The 25319-nt window shown below is 32.4% G+C and overlaps 1 protein-coding gene across 2 annotated transcripts; it reads left to right on the top strand.

Moving 5' to 3' along the window:
• The first annotated feature begins 5193 nt into the window (after window positions 1-5193).
• On the top strand, window positions 5194-19816 carry LOC110651821 (alkaline/neutral invertase E, chloroplastic). 2 transcript variants are annotated; one of them, XM_021807255.2, is made up of 8 exons: window positions 5195-5439; window positions 5799-5843; window positions 6142-6976; window positions 12573-12738; window positions 12838-13049; window positions 18158-18651; window positions 18737-18785; window positions 19144-19816. In XM_021807255.2, exons 3-8 carry the CDS (start codon window positions 6233-6235, stop codon window positions 19468-19470), a joined length of 1992 nt encoding a protein of 663 aa, XP_021662947.2. In that variant the 5' UTR covers window positions 5195-5439; window positions 5799-5843; window positions 6142-6232; the 3' UTR covers window positions 19471-19816. The 2 variants fall into 2 exon arrangements, with proteins under 2 accessions (XP_021662946.2, XP_021662947.2); XM_021807254.2 differs by lacking the exon at window positions 5799-5843 and having other exon boundaries at window positions 5194-5439.
• The last annotated feature ends 5503 nt before the right edge of the window (window positions 19817-25319 follow it).

Below are 25319 nucleotides of genomic sequence, written 5' to 3'. Positions count from 1 at the left end.
GATCGAAATGACATTGCCTATGCATCACGCCAGCTAAAACCGCATGAGAGGAATTATCCGACACATGACTTGGAGCTTGCAGCCATTGTGTTTGCTCTTAAGATCTGGAGGCACTATTTGTATGGGGAGAAATGTTACATCTACACAGATCATAAGAGTTTGAAGTATTTGGGCACCCAAAAAGAGTTGAATTTGAGACAGAGGAGATGGTTATAGTTGATAAAAGACTATGATTGTCTGATAGACTATCAGCCAGGGAAAGCTAATGTGGTGACTGACGCCTTAAGTCACAAGACTATGGCAAGTCTACAGGTTACTCCTTTGTCTTTAGTGCATGAGTTAAGATCATTACATGCCAGCTTAGAGGTTAATGACGATGGACAGACAGCAGTTGCATGGCATGTACAGCCAGTGTTGATTGATCAGATTAGAATGGCTGCTCAGAATGATCAGAAATATCAGAAGCTGTTGGAAGAAGTCCGGCAGGGTAAGAAACCAAAATTCTCAATAAGAGATGATGGTCTGTTGCTACACCAGGGCAAAATGTGTGTTCCTAATGTTGATTTGAGGAGGCAGATCATTTTGAAGGAAGCACATGAGTCTCCTTTTGCCATGCACCCTGGTGGTATAAAGATGTATAGAGGGCTAAAGGAGCATTACTGGTGGATGGGTATAAAAAGAGATGCAACAAATGACATGAATTAGGGTTTTGAACATTAGGGTTTAGAGACCAAAAATGTGAAGAAGTGCTAAATGATGTCTTTGACATAGTTTAAGGAAAGAAATGGCCATTTGTGACCTAATTAAGTGTGTTAGAAGTGTTTGAATCAAAGCCAAATTCGGATTGGGTATGCACCATGACCAAAAATCAACTTTAAGGGACCAAAAATAGAATTTTACAAGTCCAATTAGTATGAGACCAATTGGGAATGAAAATAGGCACTAAATGACACAATTTCATTTAGGAAGCATGCCCAAAAAGTGACTAAAACCTAGTGAACAAATTGACTAAAGTTGAAAAATTATAGGCTGCCCTGCACAAACTGACCAAATGAACAGTGTTTGTTCATTTGGTCATAACTCGAGCTAGGCAGGTCAAAATGACCTGAAATTTTACCAGTGGTTAGATGAGATATAGAACTAAAACTTTCATGTAGAACACCAACCCAAATTATGCCATTAACCCAATCAAATTACTGAGCAAAGTTGGATCACTGAATCTGCAGACTGCAGATTTATCATATGAATAGTAAAGTTTCAATGGCTATAACTCTCTCTAGAAAACTCCGATTTAGGTGATTCTTGAACCGATGGAAACCTAAGACATAGTAGAAAATTTCATATGAAGAAAATTAGACCAAATTATGGACTTAACTTGATCAAATTGCTGAACAAATTTGGATCAATAAATCTGTAGAACTAAATTCTGTAGCATGAACAGTAAACGTAAATTGCATATAACTTGAGCTACAAAACTCCAATTGGAGTGATTCAAAAAGGAGAATAAACTTAAGACAATAAGGAACATTTTCTATAAAGGAAGTTTTGCCAAATTCCAACAGTAAAATGACCAATGGAACAGTGCAACAGAGACACCAAAAACTGAAAATTGACAATTTTGCCTAAAAGACTTAAGTGTTGAGAAAATAACCAAAACCAACAAGTTTGGTGACCAAAATGTGGTATGTGGGTGAAGTTGGAATTCTCATATCTATTAATCCTTAGAAAGTCAACAATTGGACTTGAATAGTATAGTGAATAGTAACCCGAAACACAAAAATTTCGAGAACGTCGAATTTAGCACGTTAGAGCTAGGTAAAAGTGAAGTTAAATTTATTTTTGGATTTATGCTAAGTTATGGTACTGAAACACTATAAAACTGTGTGTTTCAGCTGAAAAAGACTTGGAAGTTCTGAGAGACTGAGTCAAGGCCTAGAGGCAACTCACGTCAGGTTTGTGCACAATAAACCTTATTTGAACCTTTTGTCATTGAAAAATTGATTTAGTGTGATTTATGAAAATTTGAAGTTAATTATGAATTGTGTTGCCACCTTGTGAATGAAATTATGACTTTGGAAATTTATCGAATTTCTCATGAATTATTTGAATAAAATGTTTGAAATGATTTTTGATTCACACTTAGCATGACAGTGCCTTATTACTCCTTCTCCATTCATGGGGTGAGATCGATTATTTTTCCTCCCTCTCTGGTTTACCAGTTGAGGTTGTAGATCGGATGAGTACTCATTAGCTAGCTAGCCACCTCCCTCATTGATTTCGATTAGTGAGGTTGTAGATTGCTTTGTCGTGGTGTACAACGCGGCATTGATCGAAAATTTTGTGTCATGGCTTAAGTTGTGTATGAATTGGCAACACTGTGTTTCTTAAATTATTTGACTAAATTGTGTTATTATGAGTTTTGATAATTTATGAAATGTGATTGATAAATATTTAAACTGTGTTTTGGCAATGAATGATTTATGTATTATATTTTAAATTTTTATTGTGCACCACTGAGTATTTTTATACTCAGCGATAACTTATTTTGCTGTCGCAGATAAAAGCAAAGAGAAAGCAGCAGAGTGAGCTGCGGGATTGACAAGAACTCTTGATCACTTTTGTACGGGTATTGTTTTATACCCTTGTAATTATTTTGATGTAAATACTGTAATGTCATAAGTATCAATGTAAAGTGAGCAGTTGTATAATAAATTGTAATAATATTATTTTCGAATTTTATATCTGTAAATTTAATTTGTGCATACTATGTTGATGGAATTATTTGAAATGGTTTGTTTTCAAAATTTTGAGTTGACTTGAAATTATTTGGTGATTGGGAGTTGTGTAAAATTATTGAAAGTGCTTTTTATAGGATTTTGAAGAATGGTTTTCTCCAAATACAAACGAAACTCTATCAAAATTTTTATAAAATTTGCAGTAGAATTAAAATGGACAAAAATTCTTACTAGTTTATAAGCTTTGAATAAATGATTTTAATTCCTATCAAAATGCTCACCACTTCCAAAATGCAAGAAAATAGTTTTAAAATCCCTTGTAGTGTACTTAATGAATTATCTGTAGGCGAAGTTCGATAGTTCATTAGGTATTCTACGGGATCATGTTATACCTTACAGAGGGGTAAGGTGTGACAATTGCATTACATTCTACCAAATACAACCTTATGTCATATATATATATAAATGTTTTCACATTTTAATAAGATTGTCAAAAGTTCGAAAAGTAATTTTCTCTTTTGATTTAGTTTCCTTAAAAATGACTTAATTTCCACTTAATTAAGAAAATATTTTCTATTAATTAATTTTCTAAATATCTAAACATAAAAAAATAAAAAAAAAATTTCTAAAAAAAATTTATCGTAAAACAAATGAAATATAAATGTGTAACTTTTTTCTATTATAAAACAAAAATTAGCGTTGCTAAAATTTTATAAAATTTAAATTGGTTGAATCTAGCTATATATATATGTATAAAATAAGTTAAATTTTTTAAAGTTTTCTAATTATATATATAAACTTCTAATTTTGGTGATCGTAATTCGTATTCAAAATTTAGTTTAATATATATCTAATTGAATAAAATAAAAAAGAAAAAAAAATCAATTTAAAATTTATTATTTTTATATTCTCTTTTTCAACAAAGTTTCCATTTAATCAAGAAATGATGAGTATTTTAGAAGTTGCCTTTTGAGGTATTGTGTACTTTGATGTAGGTTCCTTTCACCTTGTGATTAGGAAAAAAAATTTTTTTTGGAAAAATATTATTTTAAATATTATTAAAAACATAAAATTTAAAAATAATTTACTCACTTAAAATTTTTGTAAAAAAATTATTAAATTTATTTTTAAATTATTCTCTCAACTCAATAATAATTTTAATAATAATAATAATAAATAAATATTGAGTGTATTGACAAAATACACTGCATTCTTAAAAGGATTCGATTATTGAAAAGTATATTGTTGAAAGAGTCAGTTATGAATATCAAATATATCATTCTTATATGAATAGTAAAACAATCATGAGAGATACCTTAATAAATTTTTAAAAGAATAATTTTAATAAAAATATTAAATAGACTCATAATAATTTATGAATATTAAACTCTTGAAATTATTTTTTAAAAGAATAAAATTATAAGGTTACTAAGCCAAGAGTGTGAGGAACATAAATCCATTATTAATATTTTTTTTATATTTTTTCAATAAAAAAATTAGAAAAAAATTGAAGAAAAAATAGAAATAATCTTTCATCTTACATGCAAGAAAACAAATCTAAATTGTTTAAAAAATATGCTAAAAATAAATTGCAAAGAGAAAATAGCAAATATTAGTGGAAACCCAATTGTGCCCTTGTCACATGTTGTTGGTGACTCCTTACTTTTCTTTTGTCTTGTTTTTCTTTACAGGGTATTTAGTGAAGTATATTAAAAATTATAAATCAGTCACTATTTTTTTTAAATTACAAATAGTTTAATTCTTAAAATTTGATTGTGTTTATAAATTAATCTCTGCTTTTCAAATTATGTTCAACTTCGATCATTTTATTTAAAAATTTAAAAAAATTTAATCACTGCATATTTATTTTTTTAAAAAATAGTTTTTATATTTAAATTTTATATTTAAATAATCATTTATTTTACATTTAAATAATTTTATATTTATAAAAATATTAAATATTTTTATAATTATAATTTTAAATAGAAAATATTTAAAATAATAATATGCTTTATTAATTAAATAACACATGTAAATAAAATAATAATTTAGTAAAACATTTTATTTGTTGAGACCATATTATTATCAAATTAGTAATTTTAATATTTTGTATTTAAATAATTATATTTTTAATTATAATTATTTAAATATGAAATTTAAATATAGAGTGTCTAATTAATAAATTAAAATTTCACAAAGTAAAATTTCAGAAAGTGAATTTTTCAAATTAAAAAAAATTAATAGAATTAATGATAAATTTAGATGATAAAAATTAACTTATTTAAAAATTAAATTATTTTCATAAAAAAATTTTTTCTTTCCTATTTTTGTGTATTATTTTCATAAAAAATCTAAATATATTCCTAAAAAGAAATATGAATATCAGAAAAAAAAAAAGAAATAAAGGACAATAAAAAGAGGCGTACGTTGGATATTCATGTCATGTGAACCCTCTTTCTCCCGCGAGTTTTCACAAACAAGGAAAAATCAACAACCCAAAAAAAAAAAAAAAATTTATAAACTATCTTTAGTTCTGATTGCGATTGCTTGTTTAGTTTCGTTCAAGGCACGGGTTATGTGTTTGCTTATCCAATATAGAAAACCCATAGCATTCGTGCAGATTATACTATAATTTAAGTCTCTTTATTCGTTCCTTCAGATAATTTTGCTTGGTCCCAACCAAAATTTGTTGGTTTAGTTTCAGGTGAGTATTTTTGTTTTGCTAATTTTTGGTGTTTCTTGATCTGGGTTTTGATTCTTAATTGGTTCTTTTTCTTTTTTTTTATTATTTTTTTATTTTTTTATGGTTTAATGATTGAAAAGTCTGAGATCCATTTAGGTGTTGAGGTTGTTCTGTGTTTTAATGGATTGATTGCTTTATGATGTTGTTTATTTCTCTGAATTTCAATTTAAATTGGATGTTTATTGTCTTTTTTCTGGCGGTGTTGGTTGATTCTGATGGTGATGATGTGGAATTAAAATTATTATTATTATTTTTTGTTTTAATGATTTTGAGTGGATCATAGTGAGTTTTGTTCTAATTTTGATGTTGTAATGGTACAGTTAAAAGTGCCTGTTTCGTTGCTGAGAAAACAGAGGGGCCAATAAGTAAGGATCTGATTTCCTTAGATCATTTTTAGTTTTGGGTTCCAAAATGAGGTGGAAAGAAAATGATGTATTAGGCTGAGGTTAAAGGAAATTTTAGGCTGTTCATTCGCAATAAATTTTGCATTTTTTTAGTTTCTATATTTCCTTTTTTGCTTATTCTCAGGTACTAACTTTGAGACTTCTTTGTTTGTATGATTTGATCATTTAACAATTTGAATGCTCTGTTGTCTGATGATATATCTAAAGCAATGATTTTTACATTATTGTAACACTTTCTAATCGAAGGTGTATTATTTAGGTGTGTCTTCAGTCAAGGCAAAGTTCTTGGAAGCACTTTGACTAAAGGCATTTTCAATTTGTTGCAATTTGATGTTCTTGATAAGCATTTTATGATGGGAACTTCTGAGGCAGTTCTGCAAATTTTGTCTTCTGGTTCTTGTATTTTAAGTTCTGATCCACGTGCTAGCAATTTAGATTTGAATTTTGCTTCCAAATTCCACATAAAATGTGTAAAGAAAAGGGCATCGAGGCGTAAGCAAATGTTCAACTGTTCAAGTTTTCTACAGAATCGGATAGGAATCCATCGGTTAAAGAGGACAAGAGACTATGGTTTGTTTGGGAATTCAACAGTTGACAGATTGCAGCTTCTGACTTGCAAATGCCAGCAGGCAGAAAGTGTTGGTGGTTTAACTGCAGAAGATGGAAATGGAACCTGGTTTGTAGATAGTTCAAGGGCATTACACCTTAATGGTGTGATAAATCCTCCAAATGTTTTGGAGTTTGATGATGTTCAGCAGTTGAAACAAGAAAATGGTGATTTGACATCTAATGGTGCAGTTAAACAGGAAAACGAGAGTTTTCCAAGTAATGGTGCATTAGGTATAGGTAAAGATGCCTCCAAGGTTACCATAGATTCTATTGAAGATGAAGCTTGGGACTTATTGCTTAATTCTATGGTTTATTATTGTGGCAGTCCTATTGGAACAATCGCTGCCAGTGACCCTACTAGTTCCAATGTGTTGAATTATGATCAGGTCTTCATTAGAGACTTTATACCTTCTGGTATTGCATTTCTTTTGAAGGGAGAGTATGATATTGTTCGGAATTTCATTCTTCACACACTTCAGTTGCAGGTAATTAATGGTTGATTCTATCAACTTTTTTATTGTGTGAACTAATCATTTTCATATATTGCATGTCACTTCAGATTATTATCTTACATTTGCTTATCCCATTTGTGTGTAACTGATTTATGAATATTGCTGTTCTATTTATGTTCTCTCTTTATTTTTTTTTTTTTAAATTTTTCCAAGATAGTCATTTGAGTAATAATGACTATTTTCTATACCACAAGGTTGATTGCTAATGATTAAGGTTTATGGTGAAATAGTTATTGAAATGTTTGTCTCCAACATTACTGGTTAGTTTCTGGTAGAAATTGTGGATTTGTGCTGCATATGGGAGAGGGAGAGTGCCTTGCACCCAAAACAAGAGAAAACAATTACTACTGTTAGTGATGTAAATTTCTCCATAATTGCCTGTATGTGATTAATTGTCCTTGTAAATTCGGAAAAGTAAATAAAATGTGACATTTGCCACCAGACATGTGAGTGCAATAGTGCTATTCTTTTTATGGTAGCTTGTTTGTAGAAAGAGATGATTCTCATTGATATCAATTAATCTGTACATGGGTATATATATACAATTGATTCCTATAATTGTGTTCTACTAATTAGGAAGAAATCCTAAATAAGAAGTCCTAAATAGGAATACAGAATACAAAATATATAGATAAATAATATAGTGATTGACTTTCCATAACATAGTGATTGACTTTCCATAACACTCCCCCTCAAGTTGGAGCATAGATGTTAATCATGCCCAACTTGTTACAAATGTAGTCAATCCTAGCTCCATTCAGAGCTTTTGTGAAAATACTATGTGTCCTGTTGAGATGATCTGTTGTTGAATCTTTTCACGAATAAAGTGACAATCAATCTCAATATGTTTGGTCCGCTCATGAAACACCGAATTAGAAGCAATATGAAGAGCAGCTTGATTATCACACCACAATTTCACAGGCAGGGAGGTCTTAAAACCTGTCTCATCTAGTAATTGAAGTATTCATATTACCTCACATACTGATTGTGCCATGGCTCTGTATTCGGATTCAGCACTAGATCGAGAAACTACACTCTGCTTCTTGCTTCTCCAAGACACCAAATTTCCTCCAATAAAAACGCAATATCCAGTAGTTGACCTCCTGTCAACCTTAGATCCAGCCCAGTCGGCATCTGAAAAACATTCAACATTCAAATGCCCATGATTACCATATAGCAAACCTCTTCCTGGAGCGCCCTTCAGATAACACAAGATTTGTTCCAAGGCTTCCCAATGAACAACAGTTGGGGAAGACATAAACTGACTTACCACACTAACGGCATAAGCAATGTCAGGACGAGTGACTGTAAGGTAGTTTAATTTTCCTACCAATCTCCTGTATCTCTCTGGATCTTCAAACAACTCACTATCCCCTGCTAACAGTTGTAAAGTTGGAGTCATTGGTGCGCTACAAGGCTTAGCACCTAATTTTCCTGTCTCTGTCAATAGATCGATGACATATTTTCTTTGAGACAAGAAAATACCCTTTTTACTTCTCATAACTTCGATAACCAAGAAATACTTTAACAATCCCAAGTCTTTGGTCTGAAACTGAGTTTGGAGGAAGGTTTTAAGAGATGAAATACTTGCAAAGTCACTCCCAGTGATGACAATGTTATCCACATAGAGTACCAAGAGAATTAGACCAGCCTCAGATTGCCTATAAAATACTGAGTGATCACACTTACTCTTTTGCATACCAAATTCCTGTACTGCTTCACTGAATCTCCCAAACCATGCCCTAGGACTTTGTTTCAAGCCATAAAGAGACTTCCGAAGCCTACAAACTGTACCCAACTTCCCTGAGCAACAAACCCAGGTGGTTGCTCCATATACACCTCCTCCTGAAGATCACCATGAAGGAAAGTATTCTTGATATCCAATTGATGCAGGGGCCAATCATATGTAGCTGCTAAAGAGATAAACAAGCGAATAGAAGTAAGTTTAGCTACAGGAGAAAAAGTATCAAAGTAATCAACCCCATATGTCTGAGCATATCCTTTTGCTACAAGGCGTGCTTTTAACCTAGCCACAGAACCATCAGGATTTACCTTTACTGTATATACCCATTTGCAACCAATAGCTTTCTTACCAGTGGGCAAAGGCAATAGTTCCCATGTACCATTAGCATCTAAAGCCTCCATTTCCTCTTTCATAGCATCACACCAGCCAGAATGAGACAGTGTCTCATCAACAGTATTAGGGATAGGAACAGAGTCTAAAGAAGTAACAAAACACCGATAACAAGAAGACAATTGATTATAAGAAACAAAAGAAGAGATAGGGTAAGTACATGAACGTTTACCTTTACGAAGAGCAATGGGTAAGTTTAGATCAGAATCATGATTAGTATGAGGTATAGGATCTCCCAACGAAGTAGCTGGTGGAGGATCTGAGTCAGGAATCTCCAATCTCCTGGAATAAACATGAACAACGGGAGGTCAAGTAAGTCTAGAGACAGAAGGAACAGGCTGTGGGAGAGGACTAGATATTGGTTGGACAGTATATATTAAGAGATCATCCTCCTCCCCCTAATTCTCATACACAGATGATGGAGGAAAAAATGGAGTGAACTCAAAAAATGTGACATCTGCAGAAATAAGATAACGATTAAGAGTAGGAGAGAAACAACGGTACCCTTTTTGAAGCCTTGAGTACCCAAGGAAGACACATTTGAGAGATTTTGGATCCAATTTAGTAACCTGTGGACGAACATCACGCACAAAACAGGTACAACAAAAAATACGGGGTTCAATAGGGAATAAAGATTTTGTAGAAAACAAAGTAGTATAAGGAATATTCCCATTAAGGACAGAAGACGGCATACGATTGATCAAAAAACATGCCGTAGAAACTGCATTCGCCCAAAAGTGTTTAGGTACTTTCATCTAAAAAAGAAAAGCACGAGTTACCTCAAGAAGATGACGATTTTTTCTTTCGGCCACGCCATTTTGGGATGGGGTATCCACACAGGAAGACTGATGAAGAATGCCATTTTGTGTCATATAAGGCTGAAATTGTGCTGAAAAGTATTCTTTGGCATTGTCACTTCTTAATATGCGCACAAAAATATTAAATTGAGTTTTCATTTCATTACAAAAGGCACAAAAGATAGAAAATAACTCAGAACGATTCTTCATTAAATATAACCAGGTAACACGAGAGTAATAATCAATAAAAGTAATAAAATAACGAAATCCAGTTTTAGATGTAACAGAGCAAGGACCCCAAACATCAGAATGAACTAACTCAAAAGGAGATGAAGCCCATTTATTGACTCTAGACATAGAAGGCAAACGATGATGTTTTGCAAACTGACACGACTCACATTCTAGTACTGATAAAGACTGAAATTGAGGACACAGCTTCTTTATGGTAGACAAAGAAGGATGACCCAATCTACAATGAGCTTCAAGAGGTGTTAAGGTACTGGAGCAAACAAGCGACCGCGGTACATGATTTTCCAGAATGTAGAGACCACCTGACTCGCGTCCTCTACCAATAATCTGCTTCGTCGTAAGATCCTGAAACAAACACTGGTCAGGAAAAAAGGAAATAGAACAATTTAAGGTACGAGTAAGTTTACTAACAGAAAGTAGATTAAAAGAGAATTTTGGTAGACACAAAACAGAAGACAAAGAAATTGACGAAGTCGGGTTCGCAGTTCCAGAATCCATGACACAAGAAGTAGAACCATCAGCTAAAGTAATGAGAGGAAGTGAGATTAGTGAAAAGTAGATAGAAGACTAGAATTACTGTCATGTGATGCATCGCACTGAATCAATAACACAATTAGATTAAGAAGACACAAGGCATGTAGTGGATTTACGACTCGTGATCGCGATGTGAGAACCTGGTAGGCTTTAGAGATGCCTGATACTGGAAAAATTGTGCAAAATCCTCTGCAGATACCAAAATAATTTTCTTAGAGGAAGATACTGTAGAATTCTCTGCTGCCATATTTGCCATCTGTGATCGCTGATTTTTTTCTCTGAAATTGCGGACAATTATATTTTGTATGGCCAGGCTCATGGCAATAATAACAAATGACTCCTCTTGAGTTCTGATTAGAACTAGCCTCTCCATTACGCTGATTATACATTTGCTGTAATTCCTTCTCTACTTCCTCTTCTATTACCCTGTTGTCCATTTGGATTACGACTAATAAGAGCACTACTGGCAGGCTGTGAAGATTGAGTACTCTCTGTACGAAGGACCTGTGTGAACGTTTCATGCAAAGAGGAAATCTCGGGCGGAGAGAATCGAGATTTAGCGATCTCATACTCAAGGAAGGCTGCAAGAAAATTCATAACGATTGCTCCGTTGGGCTCTTTGAACTTTCACATCAGGACTAAAAGGCAACAATACATTAAGTTCCTCATATACCCGCTTAAAATCCATAAAATAAGCCGTGAGAGACTTATCCTCTTTCAAGACGGTAGAATGCCTTACAAACATCATAAATACGGAGATATTCCCTTTACGAGAATCTGAAAATCTAAGTAATCCATCAATTCTTTAACAAATTCACGGTGATTAATTAAACTAATTACCTCACTATGAATCGAGTTCAAGCCGCAAAACAACCGAGCATCCTCCCTTAGCCAAGTTTGTCGTGTATCATCAGTGGGTGGATCTTTAGTAAGGTGATCATCCTTATCAATGCTACGCAAATAGACCCTAACAGTTTTACTCCACTCCAGGTAATTCGAACCATTAAGTTTGTGTTCCGTGATCTTAGTCATCACCGGAATCACATCAGAAATAACATTCTTATTGTCTGCCATTTGTTGAGACAAAGAAAACTAACCGAAACGCTAATCCAAAGTGCTTATAGCAGCAAAATAACCCAAAATCACAAATCAAGCAAATACCGAAATAGGATCTGAGAGCCAAACCTCAGAAGTCCTTTAATGGTTATACTGGATCAGGCAACAGCACACAGTGGTGGAATGAGGGGGTTGAGATGACGCCGGCGATGTTGATCGGGGTTGAAACGGCCGGTCGGCGGCCAAGGTCTCTCCTGAGCTGGGTAGTGAGAACAAATAGTCACCCTAGATTGATGACCTGCTCTGATACCATGTAGAAAGAGATGATTCTCATTGATATCAATTAATCTGTACATGGGTATATATATACAATTGATTCCTATAATTGTGTTCTACTAATTAGGAAGAAATCCTAAATAAGAAATCCTAAATAGGAATACAGAATACAAAATATACAGAGAAATAATATAGTGATTGACTTTCCATAACATAGTGATTGACTTTCCATAACAAGAATTAACAAGGAAAGTGGTAGTGGATTTTGTGATTGCTTGCTTTTGTTGGTGTTGTTGTGAAACTAAAACATGGTATAGTTTGCATAGCATTTGCTCATATCCAAGGATTAGCGGCTACACATCTAGATCAATGCTAAAGTAAAAATCAGTTTTTTAAGTTTCCTATGATGAGAATAGTCGATTGTGTGCCTCACTGCTGGGTCAATGATGCATTTCCACTTTATTTGTTATTAATTTTTTTTTTCTGGAGTTATCTATTATAATATTGACTCTTTATATTGCAGAGCTGGGAGAAAACAATGGACTGTCACAGCCCGGGTCAGGGATTGATGCCTGCTAGTTTCAAGGTGCGTACAGTTCCCCTGGATGGTGATGACTCAGCAACTGAAGAGGTATTGGATCCCGACTTTGGAGAGGCGGCAATAGGTCGTGTTGCACCTGTTGATTCTGGTAAATAAAATTTCAGGTCAAGAAGTTTCTTGAATCAGGAAATGTTTGGATTACCCTTGACATTGCTGAATTTCCTCTTATGTTACATGTCAAACATAGGATTATGGTGGATTATCTTATTACGCGCATATGGAAAATGTTCTGGTGATCTCTCAATTCTAGAGAGGATTGATGTGCAGACTGGAATTAAGATGATTCTGAGGCTGTGTCTTGCTGATGGTTTTGACATGTTCCCAACATTGTTGGTGACTGATGGTTCTTGCATGATAGATCGCCGTATGGGAATTCATGGCCACCCTCTAGAAATCCAGGTAATTGGGAATAGAGTTTTTAATGGTAACCTGTGCAGGCAATCTATGTAGCATTGTCCAATCTGAAGAGATGTATTCAGTAGAAAAACAATTTGGTTGTTGTCCTGTTTCTGTTAGATGTCTACACAAATACACACACATGATGGGGTAGGGTTTGGCAAGGTATTTCAGATGGGAGTTGTGATCACATGATGGTGTCTTAAAAAATTGATATGTTCTTTCTGGTGTATAGAAAGAGAAGAATATTATATTGTTCTTATTTTATGAAGGAATTGTATCTTCATAAAGGTCATAAAGGTATGCGTTTGAAGTTGGAATAGATACGTTATGTACAAATTGGAACCAATGATAAAGTTGTTAAACTCTTAAAGGTGGCACACTATTTCTGTTGGTCTACTTTCATCTCTAGACTTTGGCTATGCATATTTTTATGTCTTGCCTATATGTGGGATGGCTATTATAAAAAATTAGTTGTTGAAAGGAGTTGGAAAAGTATGCACAAGTTAGTAGTGTCTGAAGAAGAAAATCTTAATTGTGTATTTGGTTATTATGCCGATATCCCTTGATTTTGTGAAATAAATTGTCACAATGCTCTGAGTGAATAGCATGGTCTGGCCGTTCAGTCTTTTGAGCGATCAAAGAGTATGGTGAAGTGGAGAGGCTGATTTTTGGATTGATAACATGAAGTTCAAAATCTGGGAAAATTTGTTGCATGTTGTTGATTCAAAAAGTTTAGTATAAGGGGAAGCTGTAGGCTGGCTGTTACGTATAGCAGAGCTAGATATGGGAAAGTAAAGAATAGGAATGGAGCTGTAGTTGTATGAGGAAGAGAGTAGAGTAGTTATTGTAGAGGGAGTCTTTGCTGTATAAATAAGAGAAATGTGCTAGAGGAGAATCATTCCAAGAATCAATAAACAAGAATACTCTTCTCTTATCTCTGAAATATTCTCTCTCCTCATCCAATTTATTTCTCTTCTCATTTACTCTCTTTTCTCTTTTCTCATCTACTCTATTTCTTCTCTGGTTATCTTGAGTTTGAAAGGTGTGCAAGGCTGCTATGTAACATTGGCTAAGTAAAAAAAACTTGCTGACGCAGTTATACGAAAAAGTAATAAGAAAAAGAAGACCATATTGCCTTATATATGAGTAGAACTTTGAAAGTTTATGAAATGGTGATGAAATCAAGCACAAGGACTTGTTAGGATTTTACTAGTTGTATGTTATCGAAGAAATGCTTGGTTTGGTATAGTATAAAGCAAAGCAGCGAACAGCCACTTGATGTAAGAATGCTGCAAGGAAACATGATCTCTGATTGTCTCTTGAGAGCAGCACTTTGTTGGGGTTATTACCTTTTGGACTCAGCCATGTTATATTTTTGTTTTCTTATTCTTCTTGACTATCCTTTCCTTTATGTTTGGTGTTGAAGTGTGTTTTGGGGTTTAGGGAGGATCGCAGAGAGAATTTTCAGTGGCATTTAAAAGTTGTACTATGTGAAAGATTTTTCCAAGGGTCTGCACATGATGATGAATTTGGATAAGATGAGCTAGGAAATAGATGTGTGAAACATGAAAAGAGATGTGAAGTTTATTGACACTTTTTTATCATTAATTTCATTAGATAAGACTATGTTTGTTAGACTGTTATGTTCACGAGTTAAGGATCGCGTCACTGGTCTATGAACTATAAAATCTCCTTTAGAACTTATAACTTTACCCTTGTTTTGATTCTTCCTTCTTGTAGAAGCTATGATGACAGACTACAGACTCGTTGGAGGGAGCCCGAACCTCAAGACCCGTTGAAAGTGAGAGAGCCTTAAACCTCACTGAAATTTAGAGATAATTTTTTATGGTTTTATTCAATAAAATTCTGCCTTTTTATAGCAAGGCTTACACAGCAAAAGGAATCCATAAAAGAAGAAATTCCTAACTAAATAGGAATACAATTATTTAGAAAATAACATAAAGAAACTAATCCCTAAAATTACTCTTCCAGAATCATTGACTCTAAATTAAAAGATAATATTGGATTCCTGAAATCATGCTGTCACATTAAGCTCTTTTGCCACTGATCCTGCTGGTCCCACATCGATGATAGTTCTGCCCAACAAAAGCGTCCACAACATAGACCTTAACAGAGCCTAATGAAATGCAGTGTTAAGAAAGCACAATTGCAGAATAAGGATATAATTTTCTGGTTAATTACAAAAGAATCCTTGAAGTATGGGTTGTATTAAAATTCGAATCTTATAATTGAAAAAAATACAAATTCAAACCCTGAACAATTCAAGAATTTCAATTTGAACTCTAGTCAAATTCTCATTTTGTAATCACTCTCAACTATCTATACTATTAAGTCTAATTTGATATATGACTTGCATAAGATGGTTAAGTATGTTATGGACGCATTCATTAAAAACTACAGAAGGTGTGGAGATCACACCTTGATGGACTTCTGCTGGAAGCATCTTTATTAGTTATATTTTAATTATTATTTTTCCCTTCCTAGTTATGTTTTATCTAATATTTCCTTTCTAGTATAACTCCTGCTGGTTTGGGATTCCTATTACTAGTAGGATTCTATAAATCTTATGTAAACTTCTCTTATAAACTTGAATTAATAAAATTAAGTAGAACTATTTTTAATTAAATTAAAACCTGGACTTTCTCTTCTTCAATGAGTCTAAGGTTACAGCTCCCTTTTAACGAGCTCGCTTTTTCAGCAATAAGAGGTCGAGGAAAAAATCGAAATAAAACAAAACCTTTATCTTTTGAAGTAGATTTCACTGTTAATAGGCTGTGACGAGATCCTGGGCACGAGAATATTACGAATTGGTATCAGAGCCTAATGTCATTGGCGATTCAAACACTCTAGAAGAACTGAAGTTACTTTTCTAAGAAGACCGAAGCTAGAGTAGTTCAAGCAAAATCTAGGATGGAGGCACGGGTGGCACAATCAAAGGCAAGATTGTAAGCCCAGTTGCAGAATTTATCTAAGCAGTTGCAAAAATTCTTTCCCGGAATTAGTGGGAACTAAGGAAGGGAATCAAACAAATGAATGGGTAGTAGTAGCAGTAATATAAATTTTGACAATAGGACTGAAAGAAGAACAAAGGTACGCCCAGGAATTGGAATGGTGCCACAATATGCTAAGTTGCATTTTCCAATGTATGATGGAAGTACAGAGGACTCTTTGAGTTAGTTACTCAGATGTAAGCAATTCTTCTCCAATCAATGAACACTTGAGAGGAGATAAAGTAGGACTTGCCACATTTCATATGATGGAAATGCATAACTCTTGTTCTATAGATTAGAACAAAAAGAACCCTGACTATTATGAAATGCATTCAAAGGATACTGCAATTTGAGATTCGGGCCTCCATTCAGTAGCAATTCTTTGGGAAAATTGGTTAATTTGAAGTAGACAAGGACAGTGGAAGAATTAACGTTAGTTCCAGAGCCTTCTAGCCTATGCAACAATAGTCGGGTAGATCAACAAGTTGATTTGTTTATTGCAGGCCTGATAAATTCAATCCAGATTGATGTGGAGATAAAAAATCCCTTGAGTTTGGTGGCGGCTATGAACCTAACGAGGGCCTTTAAAAGAAAATGGAAGTTGGGCTGAGTGAGACTTACGGCAAGAAAATTGGACAAATTCATGGTCCAATACAAGAACAACAGTTGTTTCATCAATTCTACTTGTAACCAAGGCTACCGCCAACTAGACCATTAGCACATCATAGAATTTCGATTCATAAAGTGTTTCGTCTCTCTTTGGTAAAAGATTGAGCCATGTAGAGATGGCTTCGCTATAATTGTGATCCGGCATCAATGTAAGAAGTTATTTTAGTTGGAGATGGATGATTTAGAGGAAGCAACGGGGAAAAGGACTACGGATGATTCATAGTCTTATCCTACTATTGAGCTTGAGGACAAGCTCTTTCTCCAGTAGGGGAGTGATATTATGGATGCATTCTTTAAAAGCTACAGAAGGAGTGGAGACCTAGATGGGCTTCCGCTGGCAGTATCCTTATTAGTATAGATATTTTAATTATTATTTTTTCCTTCCTAGTTATGTTTTAATTAATATTTCCTTTCTACTATAATTCCTACTGGTTTGGGATTCCTATTACTAGTAGGATTCCAATAAATCTTGTGTAAACCTTTTCTATAAAAGGGGTTGCTTGAATTATTAAAAGTAAGCACAATTATTTTTAATTAAATTGAGATCTGGACTCTCTCTTCTTCAACGAGTCTAAGGTTAGAGCTCCCTTTTAATGAGCTCACATTTTCAGCAACAACAGGTTGAGGAAAGAATCGAAGTAAAGTAAAAGCTTTAGCTTTTGAATCAAATTTCACTGTTAACAGGCATGTGATGATATCCTGGGCACGAGAACATAAGAAAGTATTTAAGCATTATATAACAAATTTTTGGGAGAAGTTTTAGATCTTAATTGTTCTAATTATAATTTTGCATATCTAGTTCTTTGCAAATTGAACATATAAACTTGTTTTACTCAATGATAATTTTCTTTGAACATCTCAACTTGCACAATTTCAAGGAGAAACTAGCAAGGATTTGAGGAAGCAAAATTCATAAATGTTTAGAGTTCTGATTATGAGGTTTCAAACAGCAAGACCCAAATATGTTAACCCCATACCTTACATTTTATTATGGTCGGCCAATCATACTTGAACTGATTATATGTTCAAATGGCCTTGATTTTTCGTTTATTAATAACATGTCAAATGCTCCATGGAATGGACAGACATGAGAGGAAATGTTAAAAATAAAAAAGAAAAAAATGAATGATTGTATGGGTAGAGCATTGTCTATGTTCAGTTTATTTTACCCTATCTTTGCAAGTAGAAGATTTTGTTAGAGAAAAGACATCCTAACTAAACCTTATATCTCATAATCAGTTGCAATAGGTTGACAATAACCAAGTTTCATTCCATTCTTAGTATCTTATTTTACCAATATGTCTCTAAATTTTTTGGAATATTGGCAACTAAGAAATCTGTTTCTATTAGAATCATGAGAATGTTAAAGTGAAAATGGTTTTTCATTTGCTAATCTGATTCTCTGATGTGAAGTATTTGTTCTTGTAGGCACTTTTTTATTCAGCACTACTTTGTGCTCGGGAGATGCTTGCTCCTGAGGATGGATCAGCTGATCTCATCCGAGCTTTGAACAATCGTCTAGTTGCTCTGTCATTCCATATCAGGGAATATTATTGGATTGATTTGAGAAAACTAAATGAGATTTATCGTTACAAGACTGAAGAGTACTCTTATGATGCAGTTAATAAGTTCAACATTTATCCAGATCAGATCTCTCCTTGGCTGGTGGAATGGATGCCCAACCAAGGGGGCTATCTAATTGGGAACTTGCAGCCAGCTCACATGGATTTTAGATTTTTCTCTCTTGGAAACTTATGGTCTGTTGTAAGTGGTCTTGCTACAATAGATCAATCACATGCCATATTGGATCTCATTGAAGCCAAGTGGACAGATTTGGTAGCAGGCATGCCATTGAAGATATGTTATCCTGCTCTTGAAGGCCAGGAATGGCAGATCATCACAGGCAGTGATCCCAAGAACACGTAAAAATTAATTTCTTTGAAAATTTTGATTCATTCACTGTACCTTCTATTTTCACAGTGTGATGGTTCTTTGTTCTTGATACAGGCCTTGGTCTTACCACAATGCAGGTTCTTGGCCAACTCTTCTTTGGCAGGTTAGTTTACAGTGTAAACTTTGCAGTGACATGATTTAGTAAGTTTTTTAGTTAAAAGTATCTTCAAGAGAAAAGTAAATATGAGTACTAGTAAAGAGACAGGTAAAAGCAGGATCACTATAGTAGTTTAGGACACCTTTTGGAACCAGTCGTGACTCGTGAGTGTAAATTTTGAAGGACATAATTGTGTTATCTTAGAATGTTTTGCCCTCTGTGTTCCTGCCTAATACTTATTTAATTGGATAACTCAGTACCTTTGATTGTTATATTAGATAAACATGCTGATATTTTGCCTGAATGTTAGTGTGTGCGAGTAGAAATTGGAAATGCATGCTAATATATTTGAGGCTGTTTTCAGCTGACAGTTGCAGGCATAAAGATGAATAGACCAGAAATTGCTGCCAGAGCTGTTGAAGTTGCCGAAAGATGCATATCACGGGACAAGTGGCCTGAATATTATGATACCAAAAGAGCAAGATTCATTGGAAAACAAGCACGCCTGTTCCAGACCTGGTCTATTGCTGGATACCTTGTAGCAAAGCTCTTGCTTGCAGACCCATCTGCAGCTAAGATGCTCATAACTGAAGAGGATCCAGAGCTTGTCAATGCCTTCTCTTGCATGATCAGTGCCAACCCAAGAAGAAAGCGGGGAAGAAAGAATTCGAAACAGACCTACATAGTATGAGTATCTGAACTGTGCAGGTAGAATTTGGGTAAATGTTCTGACTATTACTGATCTAATGTTCCAGGTTTCAATCAGTGATTATATTAATTATTATAATTATATTAAAATAGGCTTATGAAGCGTAATATATGTATTAATTTATATTTCATCCAATTCATTTAGTTGGAATTGGATAAGCCGAAATTTTAAGACCACCATATATATTCTCGTATCATAGTATCATATGTAAAGATCATGTACACACTGATCTGGGGATGTAGAGGTAGCACTTGAAACCTATTTGTTATAGGTGGACTATGGTCATTGTTCTATACTTCTACCTTCTATATAGGATAAATTAAGTGTATGACATTTTTTTTTTATGAGGCAACTCAATGTTATCATATGTATTTGTTTTAAATATGATTGTATATGTTCTGCGTTTTGCTCATATGATTAGATTGTGCAGCATTTGTAAGTACATATATAAGCCATTCATTCAATGTTTCCTGAGGGACCTGTAGCCATGTTCTTCTGTAGTTGATTGAGGATTTAAGACTTCTTGTCATTTTTATGTTCTTGGTTGTAGTAATGCTTGATTAAAGCAAAGCTATTTTTTAGTGGATTCTATAACCCCATTTCTTTGCCCGGCGACAGCACCACGACTAGTCTCCGAGTAGTTGATTATTAACTTTCCAACTGTGGCTCTGCACTCTTTACACCGAGGCTACTGGATTTTATTGTGAAATTGTCCTAGAAAACACTTTCTGCATACAGGTGACCTTGAACAACCTTTGATTCAGCAAATAAACAAGTGCTTTTCATGTCCGAGTCCAAGTTACTTAAATTAATAAAATTGCATTGATAGTATCAGCTGGAATTTTTCAAATCCTGATGCTTGTTGAACATTTTCTTGACAGCTGCTTCTCAGTAGAGGACAACTAATAAGAAGTTTCGTGTTTGATTTGTTCTATGATCTCTCTGTTTACAAGTCATCTTTGTCTGCACGTGAGTATGAAATGTTGGAAGCTAATGCAATAATTTTAGGGAAATAGATAAGCAGTTGCTGTAATTATTATTTATTACCTCATTATCGCTTTTAACTTCTTTACGAAAGGTTTTAAGAGTCTCAAAGAATTGCACCTAACCAATTAAAATTATACTGAGTTAAATTAATTTTGGTATTTTCATTCGACATATCATATCAGACTGATATTGAAGCGAAATTTAATTTTACATATATATATATATATATATATATATATATATATATTGAATTGAGAGAATTTCACTCTGGGTGATCAATTGAAGGTTTAAGGATTAAATATTTGTGAACGCAAAATTTCTATTTTGAGGATACTTAGTGAATGAATAAATTTCAACAACTGTTCTTGTAACATTGCAGTTCTTTAATTTTAAAATGTAACATAAAATTCCTTAAACTTTCAAATTTTACACAGTAAAATCCCTCTGACTTTCAATTACTGATTTTTCAGTTAGACACTGATGTAAATGGCTCCCGCATGATACTTAGTCAATATTTCTCTCTTCTCTCTTATGCAAAGTGTAAAATTATTCTCTTTACACATGAAAAATTATTCTGTCCATAGAGAGAAAAATGATTTAATTTACACATAGCTTGAGAGAGAAAAGAGAAATATTTACTAAGCTCCATGCTAGAACTGTCCAGGTCAGCGTCTAACTGAAAAACTAATAATTGGAGGTTAGAGGGATTTTACTGTGCAAAATTTGAAAGTTGATGGGGTTTTATGTTATATTTTTAAGTTGATGAACTGTAATGTTACAACTAGATAAGTTAAGGGACAGTTATCAAAATTTATCTCTCAGTGAATACATAACTTTCTAGTGGTAAAAAAAAAAGGAGGTTAAATATAAGAAGCTTTTGGTCTTGATTCATAGATAGGGTTAATTAGATTTTTTTTTTTTGAGATTTTCTATAATATGTTATGATTTGTATTGTTTCCATTAATCACTTTTCACTTTGCTCACCTTAAACAATTAAATCATGCTGATAGTATCTCTTTGTGTCAAAGAAAATTTAATATAGTGTTAGAATAGGTCATAATTTGAAATTCAAAAAAGTATGGTAGATAGTGCTGTAATGAGCTGGACCCAGATAGATCCATGGGTTAATAATAAAGAACGAAACCATAAAAGAAGAAGTGAAACTCTAGATGGCCACCGCATGTAATATAAGTGACATATGGACCTAAAAACTTAAATCCAATCGAGTTACACTTGAGAGAGGAGTATTGGAGTCCCACATTAAAAAATAACAAGAAATTGAAAATAAATATATAACAACAAGAGTCAAGTCAAATTGGTTTAAATCATTATGGTAGAGACAACTCCGACCTCAAACAACTAAATTATGTTAGCAGTTTTCAGCACTCTCCAGATTTTACTCATTTATTCTAAAATTATGAGTTTTTAATATGCTTTAGTTCCAAAAATTAGAAACATGATAAAAATTTACTCTTAGACTTGTCATGTTATAAAATAATTTTAAGTACTAAATAATTTAAGATCTCTCAAAATTTGAAATATAAACCAAAGCATATTTTAAGAATTTTTTTAAATGAAGCCATATGAATAATAAAGCAGTTAAAAGAAAAAAGGGGCATCCATGGTTAAAGGCTCATTCATGATATTGTCAACCACGTCCAAACTTTAAAAATTTTGAAGAAACCTGCTTTCTTATAACTATCATATCCTTTACTTTAGTAGAAGAAGCAATCATAAATAACAGACATTGAATTTGACTTTCCATAATGAGTTGAATGATTGTAATGATCAAGCTACTGCTTTAAGGACACCATCAACTAATTAGTTAGCTTCAATTGTCTTAACATGCAACTATATCATGACTCTTTATAATCCCATTTTGACGAATACTTTTTTTTTTTTTTAATAATTTGTTGGAATAATTTCTTTCTAATTTTTTCTTTTCTCTTTACAGACTTTTCAATCCAAATTTAATTTAAAATTATAATCATTAGGAACAGTAACTCATGCTTTTTTTTAATAAAATTGAATCTGTTATTGATAGATTTACTTTTATTATTTTATTTCTCTCATTCTGTTAAGTTTTTGGTTTTTTCTTTTCTCTTTATGTGGGATTTATTTTACTATATGATTGTCTTCTTTCCTTTGTGAGTATTGTTTTTTTCTTTTTTTCTTTTTTTTTAAAATTTTTGGGATAATTAACTTTGAAATTCTTAACAATTAGTTAAATTTTTTTAACAAAAATACCCTAAACTTTAAATTTTTCAATAATTGTATCCAACCGTCTATTCCACCATCAATTTTAACAATGAAATTGTCCAGAAAAAACCCCAAACTTTATACTTTTTAATAATTGTACCCTAACCTATCTTTTTCAATAAATATACTCTGAACTTTAAAATTTACTACAATTGAATTCCATTGTTAGTTGCCCCATTAAATGCTAAAGAGGTGTTAGGTTAGTATTTCTAATCCCTGAAATTAAAACTAATTATATCTAATTTAAAATAAAATAAACTATAATTGATAAATTAATGGGTACTATTTTGAGGCTGCTAATATGGGTCTGGTTAAATTATTGAGAGGGGATATTGATGGAGAGTGAGGTTAAGTCTTTATAAGGACAGAGTTAGATTGGAAAGAGGTGAGCGTCATAAAGAGGATGACTTGTTGAGATGATACAATGGTGGAAGTGATGTCAGTTTTACTGTAAATAAATTTTTTGTTAGGTTAAATCGATATCACTTTGAGGATTAAATGTGTTGACTGGCACCTCTGTTAGCATTGAAAGGAGCAACTAATAATGAGATTCAATTGTAGTGAAGTTTAAAGTTTATGGTATATTTGTTAAAAAAAAATAGTTTGGGTACAATTGTTAAAAAAGGCAAAGTTTGGAATATTTTTAGACATTTTCTATGCTAAAATGGCAAAATCCATTATCTTTAATAGTGGAATAGACAGCAAGGTATAATTGTTAAAATATTCAAAGTTTAGAGTATTTTTATTAACAAAATATTGAGATAGAATTATTAAAAACCTCAAAATTAGACATTACCCTTTTATTTTATGGGTTAATTGCAAAAAAAAAAACCCTAAAATTTAGTAATTTTTGCAATTAAACAGTGAAGTTTGCATAATTATCAATTAAATCCTCATGTTTAATTGAGATCTTAAATTAACTCGACCGTCAAAAAGTTATTAGTATACTTAACGGAAGTTTCACATCAACTGTAATATCATCACTGTAGAAGTAACATCAAAAACTTCAAATTAGGGTTAATTGCCAAAAAAATCATGAAATTTTCAGTTTTTACAATTAAATTATAAAATTTGTGTAATTGCTAATTAAACCTTCATATTTAATTAGTGTCTCAAATTGACCTGATCATCGATAAACCGTTAGTATGTAGTGCTTAGGAGATAATTGCAATGACTTATGTTTTGACTATTTTGATTGGAATCTATACCTTATAAGCTTGTTGATAGTTAATATTAATGGACAATTGATTAACAAGAATGATTATTTTTTTTCCAATAGTTTAATCTATCTTACTATGGCCCATAAAAAGAGCTATTGACACATTTATTTCAAAAAAGAAATGCTCTTAAGGAGAAAGTTATAGAGTTAGAGGAAAATTAATAATAAAATTTACAGCTCAATAAATAGTATGATTAAAATGATATACTAATTAATAATTTACAGAGTAAAGTTGAAGTGTTGGTGCAAAAATTGACAATGTTCATAATTTTTTTTGACAATTAACCCTAATATAAGGTTTTAGATGTGCATTCTACATGATGATATGGTAGCTGACATGGAACTTTCATTAACTACACTAACAATTTTTTGACAGTCTATTCAATTTGACACATCAATCAAATGTGAAGGTTTAGTTAACAATTATGCAAACTTCAGGGTTTACTTACAAAAAATATCAAACTTCATGGTTATTTTGATAATTAAGCCTCATTTTATGGAAAAGTATCTAGTAATTTTAAATTATTATTAGTATCCAATTCTACCAAATAAACAAAAAAATTTACTAAAACATCAAAACAATTTAGAGTAGGGCAGAAGAGATCCTACGTAGCATTTTACGAGATTAGTCTTATTCTACAAGGTTATATCATAATTTTTTTATATTAATATTGTCGATTATAAATACTATATGATTATTTTGTTAATTGAATTAATTATAATTTTTGATAAAAAAATGTTTAAATATAAATTAAATTTAGAAAAAATGATAAAAAAATTATATACTTTTCATATTTTTATAATTTTACCTTATATTATAAAAATTATCAGTTAAATCTTAATTTTTTTTAACCCTTATCAATTGATTTTACCATTAACAAAATCATTATTTCACTAATAGAGATACTGCATTAACTAGCACATCAAATGCCATGTCATGTCTATAATAGAATTGCGATTGTTAAGGTTTAATTAGCAATTTTTATAACATGAGATATAATAGCAAATTTTAAAAATTAAAGAATTTTTTTTTAACAATTATCCCCTAAATTTAAAATTTGAAACTGAAAAGTGTAGATAATATCAATGTAAAACCCCATTATTAAGCATTTTCAGGCGGGTTCACTTGTTAAGCTCTTCGAGATATCCAAAATTTAATAAAAATTAGCACTTAAATTATCATTATTGCAGATAATAATTTATATAGGCTTATTAATTAAATTGTATGCTAATTTCAAAGAAGACAAAATTAAGAGATATAATCTGCCCAAAATAATTGAAAGTAGCAAAAATCCACAAACACGAAGACATGTAGAAAGAAGATTAAAGGACTAATGTGTCCAAGCAAATGAATAAAATTTAAAAA

Source organism: Hevea brasiliensis, chromosome 14, assembly GCF_030052815.1.
Source record: "Hevea brasiliensis isolate MT/VB/25A 57/8 chromosome 14, ASM3005281v1, whole genome shotgun sequence".
Taxonomy (NCBI): Eukaryota; Viridiplantae; Streptophyta; class Magnoliopsida; order Malpighiales; family Euphorbiaceae; genus Hevea; species Hevea brasiliensis.
The sequence above is the reverse complement of the archived record's forward strand: the minus strand, read 5'-3'. Positions and strand labels throughout refer to the sequence as shown.